Raw genomic sequence first — 12,235 nt, 5'->3', positions numbered from 1 at the left:
CGAGACCCGCCTGGGCAGCGAGACCTCATCTCTACAATAAATCAAAAACTCAGCTGGGCATGGTAGCGCGCGCCTGTAGTTCCAGCTACTCGGAAGGCTGAGGCAGAAGGATCACCGGAGCCCAGCAGGTCGAAGCTGCAGTGGCCGGGAGTAGCCACTGCACTCCAGTCTGGGCGACAGAGTGAGACTGCAACTCAAAAAAAAAAGTGAGAATCAAGACGGGCTCAGTGGCTCAGCCTGTAATCCCAGTGCTTTGGGAGGCTGAGGTGAGTGGATTGCCTGAGCTCACGGGTTCAGGAAGTCGAAGTGAGACTCCAACTGAAAAAAAAAAAAAAAAAAAGAGGCCAGGCTCGGTGGCTCAGCCTGTAATCCCAGTTACGTGGAAGGCTGAGGCGGAAGGATCGCCAGAGCCCAGCAGACTGAGGCTGCGGTGGTCGGGAACGTGCCACTGCACTTCAGTCTGGGTGACAGAGTGAGACTCGAACTCAAAAAAATTAGGGAAAAAAAATGACATTTGGCCAGTCATGGTGACTCATGGCTATAATCCCAGCACTTTGGGAGGCCAAGGCAAGAGGATTGCCTGAGCCCACAGGTTCGAGACCAGCATGGGCAACATGGTGAGACCTTGTCTCTACAATAAATCAAAAAAATTAGCTGGGCATGCTAGCGCGCCTGTAGTTCCGGCTACTTGGAAGGCTTGTGCCAATGCACTCTAGCCTGGGTGACAGAGTGAGACTCCAACTCAAAATAAATAAATAAATAAATGTGAGAATCTTGGCACAGAAAGGTTAAGTAACTTGCCCAGGGTTCCATGGCTAGAAATGGTAGAGCTGGGAATTGGAACCACATGTAACCATTCTGCTGTGCTGAGGCAGCAGGCACAGTAGTTAAGAGGAACCTTCTGCAGCCCAGAGCCTCACTGCTCAGGTTGCGTGACCTTGGGCAAATCACTTACTCTCCAGGCACTTCCAGTTTCTCACTGCAAAATGGTGATGCTAACAATAGTATTCCGGGCCTCATAGGGTTGTTGGAAGAATTAACCCATTTAAAACAATATTCGGCACATAATAAAAGCTTTATAAGTATTAGCTAACATTACTATTTGCTAATATGATACACTCAATTCTATTTGCACAAGTTTCTGTATTATATCTGTCCTGGACGTAACCAGTGAGTCACTCAAATGGTGTTTTAAACCACAGAATTACTGTTTGACTTAAGGATTTAACGCATCATTAAAAAAAAAAAAGTGCTCCAGAACTAATGTCACACAACAACCATTTTTTTTTTGAGTTGGAGTTTCACTCCGTCGCCCAGACTGGAGTGCAGTGGCCGCTGCCGGCCACCACAGCCTTGACCCACTGGACTCCGGTGATCTTTCCACTTCAGCCTTCCGGGTAGCTGGAATCACAGGCGAGCGCTACCATGCCCGGCTGATTTTTGATTTATTGTAGAGATGAGGTCTCGCCAAGTTGCCCAGGCGGGTCTCAAACCCACCGGCTCAGGCAATCCACTCACCTCAGCCTCCCAAAGGCGTGGGATTACAGGCTGAGCCACCGAGCCCAGCTACAGCAACCATTTTAAATATCTTTACCCTAAAATTACTCTTGAAAATGTACTTCTTAAATATCTTTTAAATATCTTTTTTAAATATCTTTTAAATATCTTTACCCTAAAATTACTCTTGAAAATGTACTTCTAATTTAATCTAAGTACAGTATTTCCATACATTACTGTCCTTAAGAGTGGTTTCAAATTGGTGTAGACAGATTCCTTAAAAGTCTCATAAACAAGCCGGGCTCGGTGGCTCAGCCTGTAATCCCAGCGCTTTGGGAGGCTGAGGTGAGTAGATTGCCTGAGCCCGCGGGTTTGAGACCCGCCTGGGCAACTTGGCGAGACCTCATCTCTACAATAAATCAAAAATTGGCTGGGCATGGTAGCGCGCACCTGTAATTCCAGCTACTTGGAAGGCTGAGGCAGAAGGATCACCAGAGCCCAGCAGGCTGAGGCTGCGGTGGCTGGGAGTGTGCCACTGCACTCCAGTTTGGGTGACAGAGTGAGACTCCAACTCAAAAAAAAAAAAAAAAAAGTATCTCATAAACAGCAATGTCTGCAGTCCCATTTTAATATTTCAATAAACTTTAGAAAAACCACGGGGTAAGGTTAACTGGATTACTTACTGGGTTTTAGATAGAAGGAGGAGGCATAGTTGATTGGTTCATATTGGTCAGGATCCCTGAAAGTGAGGTCTAGGTGATCTGAGTAATTTCTTTTTCATCCACACATAAATCTTCACTGAGACTTCCTCTGTGGAGATGCAAAATGAACAAGAAACGTGCCCTTCTCTTGAGGTCCTAGTAGTTTAGTGGGCAACAAACCCGCATAAATAGTTACCTCATATTAAAGTAACAACAGAAGCCAGGCTTGGTGGCTCAGCCTGTAGACAGATTCCTTAAAAGTCTCATAAACAAGCCGGGCTTGGTGGCTCAGCCTGTAATCTTAGCACTTTGGGAGGCTGAGGTGAGTGGATTGCCTGAGCCACGGGTTCGAGACCTGCCTGGGCAACTTGGCGAGACCTCATTTCTACAATTAAAAAAAAAAAATGATATGGAACAAAAGAAAAGAATAAGGGGGGGCAGATGAAGAGTGAGAAAAAGAGTGAGAGCCAGAGAGCAAGAGAGAGAGAGAAGGCAGAGAGAGGGAGGAGAGCAGGGAAGGAAGGAGAGAGAGAGCCAGAGGGGAGAGAGGGAGGGAGGGAGAGAGGGAGGAAGAGAGAAGAAGGAAGGAAGCAAGCCTTTAAAATTTTTTTTAGCCAGGCTCCATGGCTCAGCCTGTAACCCCGCGCCTTGGGAGGCTGAGGTGAGTGGATTGCCTGAGCCCACGAGTTCGAGACCTGCCTGGGCAACTTGGTGAGATCTCATCTCTACAATAAATCAAAACAAAAATTAGCCGGGCGTGGTAGTGCGCGCCTGTAGTTCCAGCTACTTGGAAGGCTGAGGCGGAAGGATCACCGGAGCCCAGCAGGTCGAGGCTGCGGTGGCTGGGAGCCTGCCACTGCACTCCAGGATGGGCGACAGTGAGACTCCGATTAAAAAAAAAAAAAAAAAAAAACAAAACAAAAAGAATAAGGAAACGGGACACAGAGTCCCTAGTCTACAACATAATTGCTCAGAGTCACAGCAAGACCTCTTGCCCTTTCCTGATGAAACTGTGCTCAGTTCCCAAGTCAAGGTAGGTGCTGTCTTTTGCTTGGAGGGTTTCCACGACTTCTTGGGAAACTCCATCCAATTATTTGCATGAGCTGAGTTAACAGGCTCTGCTGTCTGTTGCTTCAAGCAGTCTGATGCCACAGAGTGCCACATGTCAGGGTTGGTGTGGAGTGCCAGATCATGCAACCCAGGCCGTTTGCACAGTCACCATGACTATCAGAAAGGCCCAGGGCACTGGGCAGCTGCAGAGACTCTAGACAAGATACACTAGCCTTCAGAGCCCTAGGAGGGTAGCCCTAAGAGGGTAACTGACATGGGCAACAGGATCAGCAATCTGTAATAAAAGCACAATTATCAGATGTTCTTTATTTTTTCTTTCTTTTTTTTTTTTTGAGTTGGAGTCTCACTCTGTCGCCCAGACTGGAGTGCAGTGGCCGCTCCCGGCCACCGCAGCCTCGACCTGCTGGGCTCCTGCGATCCTTCCGCCTCAGCCTTTCAAGTAGCCAGAATTACAGGCACGTGCTACCACGCCCGGCTGATTTTTGATTTATTGTAGAGATGAGGTCTTGCCAAGTTGCCCAGGCGAGTCTCGAACCCGTGGGCTCAGACAATCCACTCACCTCAGCCTCCCAAGGGTGCAGGATTACAGGCTGAGCCACCGAGCCTGGCTACCAGATGTTCTTTAAACTGGCTGCATTCTTGTCAGTATCCCAAATCGAAGAACCTTGTCCTATGTACCGATGTTGACCTTTCACACACATCCTACAGGAGTGATGTCCCTCAGACCTAGGGCTAACTCCTAGTTACTGTCCAAGCTCAGCCATGTCTCCCTAACCTCCCTGCCATGTGCAGCTGGGCTGTCTCAACCACTGAGGTCATCTAGCTGTCACCAGTGAGTTGAAGCTGAGTCACGTCAGGCCAGAGTAGATATTTATGACTGCTGAGAAAACACCTGCGGGCTTGCTTCAATCACTCCCCAGTTTAAGCCTGTCCTAACAGTTGCTTTTCAAGCAGAGACAGAGACTGAACTATCCTCTGTGATACAGCATAGATACTAAATCATATGCTGTAAAATTCTAATTTTTTCAGTAAGCAGTACCAAATATTAAACAGGTCTTTCCTTATAATAAATGTTCATCGTGGACTTTTTTTTTTACTTTTTTATTTGACAGATGTGGTACAATTCAGGATTAGGTATACAAATGTTCATTATGTAGGTACCCTTGTAGATGAGGAGTCCCTCCCCCATTCCCACTACTGCCAATCCGCTCTCCCCTCCGCCCACAGTTTCCTGTTACTGCTGTGGATATGTTTTTAATTTTTTAATGAGTTGATTCCTTAAATGTACAAGTGTTTGCACACAAACACATTTGGTCCCACTGACAGGAATTTTGCTTGAGTCAGGACTGTGGAACTAGGCTTCGGGGGTCAGCTTCCTGCCCCACGGAATGCAGTGGGAAAGTTCCCACAACCAGAGGGGGCCTCTCACATCACATTCCATGCGGGAAGCATCTGCTGAGGTTTTTTATGCAAACGGTGCAGTGTCTTGAGATGCCACTATGTCCTGAGCAGATCCCAATCAAATTCTACAAAACTTACTTATCTGCAGCATAAGCAAGGGTGTATAAGTGTGTACACAGCAAGGTAGCAGTAGACTTCGTACCATGGGGAAAGAAATTCAGACTCATATGAACTTGAGCTTACAGTATTCTCATTGTGAGGATGCGTTCTGAGAGGAAAGGTTATCATACTTTAAACTTTTTTTAATTTTTGAGTTGGAGTCTCACTCTGTCGCCCAGATTGGAGTGCAGTGGCACACTCCAGGCCAACGCAGCCTCTACCTGCTGGGCTCCAACGATCCTTCTGCCTCAGTCTTCCAAGCAGCCAGAACTACAGGTGCGCACTACCACACCTGGCTAATTTTTGGTTTATTGTAGAGATGAGGTCTCGTCAAGTTGCCCAGGTGGGTCTCGAACTCAGGGGCTCAGGCAATCCACTTGCCTCGGCCTCCCAAAGTGCTGGGATTATAGGCTGAGCCACCGAGAACGGCCCTATTTGAAACTTCTTTAAGGAAGTTGTTCTCAATCTAGGAGGTTCAGGGAAACTTAACTACAAGCTGACTAAGCAGCAAACAAAGCCAACTTCATTCACCCATTGTGCTTTCCAGGATGTCCACTGAGCAGTGGGGATGTGAACAACAGAACCACAATCCTCCATTCTGTTGCTTTGCAGGCATCAGTTTAGACCGAGGCAACCATGCCCCCACTCTTCCCACTGTACGCCAGCACCTAGAATAGGTCTGTGATGCTGAATTAATATCCAGGAACAAGGGTTCGTCCCTGAATACTTGAAACTTAATTTATCCATTCATTCATCAGTCTGAGGTGAAGCGAGTAAGACAAATAAGATGTGGCTCAGCCCCACGATGGCCTTGTTTGCCTTATTCTGGTACAGAAACAGCAAACGCCAAAGCATGGAGGTTCAGGCTGCTGCACTTAGGAAACTAAGTACTATGGTGTGACTAGAGCAAGTCAGAGGACAGCAGGAGATGAGGCTGACGAGACAGGCAAGGCTGGGCACACAGGACCTCAGGATTTAGATTTTTATCCTGACAGTGATGGGAAACAGAGGACGGAGTTCAGATAGAAGAGTAATAGATCAGTGATTTGGCAAGATCACTCTGACTGCAGAGGGGGGAGGGACTGGAAGGAGTCAAGGCTGGTTAGGAGGCCACTCAGGTGGCCCAGGTGAGAAATGAGGAGGCCTTGTTTTAGGCAGTGACAGTGGGGCAGGAGAGGAGGTGACCATATCACAAGCCAAGGAAGTAGAACTGGCAGAACTCTGTGATGAACTGGAGAGAAAATGCCAGATTAGGCTGGGCACGACGGCTCAGCCTATAATTCCAGCACATTGGGAGGCTGAGGCAAGAGAATTGCCTGAGCCTGCGGGTTCGAGACCAGCCTGGGCAACTTGGCGAGACCTCGTCTCTACAATCAATCACAAAAACTAGCTGGATGTGGTGGCGTGTGTCTGTAGTTCCAGCTACTTGGAAGGCTGAGGCGGAAGGATCGCCTAAGTCCAGCCAGTAGAGGCTGCGGTGGCTGTGAGCGTGCCACTGCACTCCAGCCTGGGTGACAAGAGATTCCAACTCAAAAAAAGAAAATGCCAGGCTAAAAGACACTCGGTAGTGGGGACCATGGTCAGTAAGAAGTGACTAACAGGTACTTGCAAAGGCTGGAAGGATAAGCGAGCAGGAAGTGGCATGCCCTTGGACACTCGGTGGTTAAGCATGTGAACTCAGACATCTGGGCTGAAATCACAGCTTCTCCATTTGCTGGCGAAGTGACATTGGGCAAGAGGCTTCATCTCTCTCCAGGTCTCAGTGTCTCATTCATCAAATGAGAATAATCTAGCTGGTAGAGTTGTGAGTCTTGGGTGAATGAATACGTGTCAGTCCTTGGAAGCGTCTCTAGAATAGAATGCACTCTAAGTGCCAGCGGGTGTTGGTGTCATCCTTGGGTTGCTGGCTTGTGCATCTGCTAAGATCCAGGGCAAAGAACCTTCACTGGCTCCAACAACATGCAGCATTTAATTCAAACCACTATACGGATGCTCGCAAGTGTCTACCATCCGGCCCTGTCTTGTATCTTGGATCATACTGCCCTACCACCTCCTGGGTCTAGGTCATTCACAGTTCCCTCTGCCTGTAACACCCTCTCCTGCCTTCATCTCTGCAGATCCAAATCCATTTCAAATGCCTCTTCCAAAAAGCAGTCCATTCCCTCAAGCTCTGCAGCTTTTCAAATCTAATTTCTTTGTATTTCCCTTAAATCTTTTGGTTAGGTTTGAATGGGCTTTTTTTTTTTTTGAGTTGGAGTGGCACGCTCCTGGCCACAGCAGCCTCGACCTGGGGGGCTCCAGGGATCCTTCCGCCTCAGCTTTCCAAGTAGCCAGAACTACAGGCACACGCTACTATGCCCTGCTAGTTTTTTTTGGCTTTTTTTGAGTTAGAGTCTCACTCTGTTGCACAGACTGGAGTGCAGTGCACCATCCTAGCCACCGCAGCCTCGATCCACTGGGCTCCAGTGATCCTTCTGCCTCAGGCTTCCAAGTAGCTGGAACTACAGGCACATGCTACCATGCCCGGCTAATTTTTTTTTTATTTATTGTAGAGATGAGGTCTCGCCAAGTTGCCCAGGAGGGTCTCAAAGCCGCGGGCTCAGGCAATTCACTCACCTCGGCCTCCCAAAGCGCGGGATTACAGGCTGAGCCACCGAGCCCGGCCCCAGCTAGTTTTTGATTTATCGTAGAGATGAGGTCTCGCCAAGTTGTCTGGGCAGGACTTGAACTCGCGAGCTCAGGCAATCCACTCGCCTCAGTCTCCCAAAGTGCTGGGATTACAAGCTGAGCCACTGAGCCTGGCCTGAATGGGCTCTTTGAAGGTGACAACTGTCCTTACTTATCCTCCTACCTCCTCCGGCCCCTGACCTTGCCTGTAGCAGAACTCAAGACATCTTCACTGAATTGAAACAAGAGCCCACAAGATAAAGTCCTTGTATATGAAACTGGGATGTTAGCGCCACCTACTTCATAGAGTGGTTTTGAGTGCTTGGAGCATAATAAGTGTTCAATAAAATATATCCTCATCTACATTATCATTTTTTTTTGAGTTGGAGTCTCACTCTGTGGCCCAGACTGGAGTGCAGTGGCATGCTCCTGGCCACCAAAGCCTTGACCCGCTGGGCTTCAGTGATTCTTTCGCCTCAGCCTTCCATGTAGCTGGAACGACAGGTGCGCACTACCATGCCCGGCTTATTTTTTATTGTAGAGACGAGGTCTCACCAAGTTGCCTGGGCGGGTCTCAAACTCACAGGCTCTGGCAATCCACTCACCTCGGCCTCCCCAAGTGCTGGGATTACAGGCTGAGCCACCAAGTCTGGACTACATTACCATTTCTATAGAGCAAAAGTTTCACTTGTTCTTTGCCCACCTTAATAGAAATTCTGTCTAGTGTTAATGAAGTTGAAAGATAACGGCGTTACTTCAGAATTCCTGGAAAGTTGGTCAATGGAATCAATATGTGGGAACCACTGTTCTGGCCCACCATGGCATTCCTTTCCCAGGTCCCAAGGGTTTCCTCCATGAAGGCATCACTTGACTACCTCGGGTCTTTTCTTTTTGTCTTTGGAGGAACAGAGCTCAGCTCTTGATCTCTGTGACCCTGAGAAATAAGGCAACTGGGTAGGGGACAGGTCCAGCAGTTACCTCTTCTCATCTCAGCCCCTAGGCTGGCTGCTGAAGTCAGAAACAGACCCCGGGACATAGGGGGTGGGTTGTGGGGGTTTGGCCTGACCGGTCCGAAAGAAGCCAACAGGCAACTGTGACAGTCCTTGGGTTTTATTTTTATTTTTAAAATTTACTTTGAAGAATTTTGTGAGTCCCAGAGGAGTCCTTTTATGTCATTTTTTCTTCTTTTTTTTAGAATTTCCTCTAAAGTCCATTAGGGAGATTTAACACATTCCAGATTTAGCACTTTAATGGGCTTTTGTTCTTGCCTTGTTTCTCATTTTTAATTTCTCTTCTGGTTTTTAATTAGCTATCCCTGGGATCACAAAGTTTGCAAACTCAACAGCAAAATTTCGGGAAAGTCTCTTATGTGTGAGTTCATTATGCTAATATCATGTCCACTGCCTGACTGTAGGTAAGAGAGGATCTGTCCCAGAGACGAAAGGTGAGTCGTCAGATGGCATTCACTACGCCATGTGGGGGCACCAGGTCTCTTCTACAAAACCACAGAGACTCTACATTTGAGAATTTCTTTTTAGCACCATCTTGGCGATTTTCTCTCTCCAGGAACCTCGGACAAGTCTAACCTGGAGCTGATCACTCTGACATGCACCTGTGTGGCTGCAACTCTCTTCTGGCTCCTGTTAACTCTCTTTATCCGAAAAATGAAAAGGGTAAGAGCACAGATGAGTTCTATGCCCCTTTTTGCATAATATTCTAAAGCGCCTGGTCTGATGCCTCGAGCAGGCACTGACCAAATGCTGGGCCTCTTCCCCTCCCCTCTAGCTCCAGTCTCTGATCTGGGGAACACTGGAAAGAAATCACTAAAGTGTCTCTAACCACACAGTGGGTGCTTGCAAGAAAGGTCATAGCAATAAGCTGATGAGTATTTCTCAGTGACACAAGGGGTATTTTTGATATAATTATATAAGTCTTTCAGTTCAGCATGGGACCTGTGAAGTCTTTATTTTCTTAACCTCACTCTGCTAAGAAATGGAAAGGTAAGGCAAAACACAGACCAGCCTTTGACTTCTCTCTTGTAATGCTGTAGCTGGCACGTGTACTGGTCATTCTGTGCTTGGGGAGACCCACCACAAAGCTCGGTTTTTTTAGAGTGTGAGGTCTGGGTTGGCATTTAGGGCATCAGATTTCTATACCCAGGCCTGTAAAACATCTTGCTTCTCTAAAATTAAGTGGGAAAATAACTAACATTCATTCATTCATTTGACTTCAAATATTTCCTGCGTGCCCACTCCACGCTGAGTGCCAGCCCTCTGGTAACAGTGAGGAGTAAATGCTGGAGGGAGCAGTCTGGGGACACGGACTTTAATCAGTCACACAAATGTCACACTGCAACTCTGAGCGAGCTGAGTTAGCTGCCTAAAAGGTAGGAGTGATCAGATGAAGAAAGGAGGGAAAAATGTTGCAGGCAGAGGGAACGGCAGGTATGGGGCTGGCCAGGCAGGGGGGAACCAGAATGAGAGCCTGACAGAGGCCATTAGGGCTGCAAGGAAGGGCAGAATCTGAGAAGACACTGCCAGGAGCGCAGGGAAGGGCCACAAGGTCTGTCCAGGCAGGAATTTAGTTTGCATTCTATAAGCAAGGCACAGCCTGGAGCAGGAGGGAGATGAGGCGCAGGTAGGGGTGGTGTGGCACTTCTGTGTCTGGAAAGATGGCTTTGGCTGAGATGCTTTGGGCGATTGTTTTGGGGAGAATGGACCAGAGTGGGCAAGAGAGCACTGAGAGGCACCCGTAGATGACAGTGGTCCGGTGAGAGGCGATGGGGGTTGTGACCAAATGACTAGAGCCCAGAGGTATTCAAGAGATAAAATCAACAGGATTTGAGAAGCCTCAAGAGGTCTCTGGCAGTCTTATTAAGATTAGCCCTGCTGGGCTCGGTGGCTCAGCCTGTAATCCCGCACCTTTGGGAGGCTGAGGTGAGTGGATTGCCTGAGCCTGCAGGTTTGAGACCCGCCCGGGCAACTTGGCAAGACTTCATCTCTACAATAAATCAGAAAATTAGCCGGGCGTGGTAGCGCGTGCCTGTAGTTCCAGCTACTTGGAAGGCTGAGGCAGAAGGATCGCCGGAGCCTAGCAGGTCGAGGCTGCGGTGGCCGGGAGCGGCCACTGCACTCCAGTCTGGGCGACAGAGTGAGACTCCAACTCAAAGAAAAAAAAAAAAAGATTAGCCCTGCGCTGGGTGTGGTGGCTCAAGCCTGTAATCCTAGCACTTTGGGAGGCAGAACTGAGAGGACTGCCTGAGCCCAGGGGTTTGAGGCCAGCCTGGACAACATGGCAAGACCTCGTCTCTACAATAAATCAAAAAATTAGCCGGGCATGGTGGCATGAGCCAATAGTTCCAGCTACTTGGAAGGCTTAGGTGGGAGGATTGCCTGAACCCAGCGGGTCGAGGCTGTGGTGGCTGTGAGCATGCCACTGCACTCCAGCCTGGGCAGAGTGAGACTCCAAAAAAAAAAAAAGTTAACCATTATCAATGTGCCAGATCTCATGGAAAGTTCTTTATGTAGCATCTCAGCTAATCCTTCCAAAAATGCCAAGAGGTAAATATATTATTCCCATCTTACTGAAAGGGAAACTGAGGCTCAGAAAAGTAAAGGAACTGGTGCAAAGTCACTCTAGTTGGAGCTGATTTTTGAGCCTTAGGCCTTGGACTTGCATTAACAATCAATAAGGTGTACTTTACAGTGCTGGTGTAAGAGGCAAGGCCAGCAGCCCTTGCTATGGTAAATGTGGAACACCAGGCTTTTGCCATAGAGTGACTGGTTTTCAGACATGACAATTAAGGCCACTACTCTAGAAGGAAGCAAAGGTCACACAATAGTTTTGAAAGGGGAGACACATCCTATAGGGAAACACATCAAAGGCCAAACTTGCCAAATCTATAGGGAGCTACCAAGGCCACAGAAGTTCAAAGGAGGGAGGGTGAGAAGAACTTCAGAGAAAGCCATGCCCGAGATAGAACTGGAAGGCTGTAGCTGGAAGGAAAGAAGCTGGAAAACACAGGCCTGCCCTCCACTCCTGCTCCCTGGATTGGGACTTAGTCTGGTTGCTCCACAGAGAGGAGCAGAGCAGAAATAGAACTGGAAAAGCAAGCTGAAAGTCAACTGAAGAGGTCCCTTCTGTTCTAAAATTTGGTGAGACTTTGATGTCAGTAAGAAAGGATGAAGGCAAGAGATTATCATCTCAAAAACAGAATGCCTATGATATGTGAAAAGGACTTGGGGGTGGGAGGCAAAGAGAAACAAGGCATCAACACATTTCCATGGGGTTTCTCTACAGTGTAAATTCTTCATTGATGAGGCCTGCATTTTACCTTCTCATCTTTATCCTGATAGGTCAGTGCTGTAAAGACAGGTGACATTTACTGATGCCCCCACCAACATATTCCATGGGTTATTTAATTTGATATACACAACAACCCCATGAGATAAGTACCATTATTATTACTAGTCATACAATTAAATAAACTTTAATAAATTTAAATGTACATAAATTTCCTTATCTGTAAAATAAAAATCACAGATAAGGAGACTAGGGTTAGAGAGGTCAAGCAACTTGCCCTCAGTTATGTGGCTGGGCAGAAGTTGAGCTCTGATTCCAATCCAGACGGTCAGCCTCAATGCTTGGGCTCTGAAGCACTTAGTCTCCAAGCCAAGCACCTAGTAGCTACTCAGTGTTAATGTCTTTTTTTTTTTTTTTTTTTTGAGTTGGAGTCTCAC

At 47.7% G+C, this 12,235-nt stretch overlaps 1 protein-coding gene across 3 annotated transcripts in view; it reads left to right on the top strand.

The window, feature by feature from the left end:
- Positions 1-8,376: 8,376 nt before the first annotated feature.
- The window catches only part of LOC103264991 (vascular endothelial growth factor receptor 1), a 44,972-nt gene continuing 41,113 nt past the window's right edge, over positions 8,377-12,235 (top strand). The window contains exons 1-3 of one of the 3 annotated variants that reach the window (XM_021714816.1): positions 8,377-8,442; positions 8,806-8,867; positions 9,063-9,169. In XM_021714816.1, coding sequence (XP_021570491.1) covers positions 9,161-9,169 — 9 coding nt within the window. In that variant the 5' untranslated portion in view covers positions 8,377-8,442; positions 8,806-8,867; positions 9,063-9,160. Of the gene's footprint in view, positions 8,443-8,805; positions 8,868-9,062; positions 9,170-12,235 lie in introns of those variants that run through there. The other 2 variants (XM_021714817.1, XM_021714818.1) reach the window with 2 other exon arrangements.

The sequence above is a fragment of the Carlito syrichta genome, unplaced genomic scaffold (genome assembly GCF_000164805.1).
Source record: "Carlito syrichta isolate Samal-C Ts95f unplaced genomic scaffold, Tarsius_syrichta-2.0.1 Scaffold305794, whole genome shotgun sequence".
NCBI lineage: Eukaryota > Metazoa > Chordata > Mammalia > Primates > Tarsiidae > Carlito > Carlito syrichta.
Note: the sequence above shows the minus strand (reverse complement) of the source record. Positions and strands in the feature narration are given on the sequence as shown.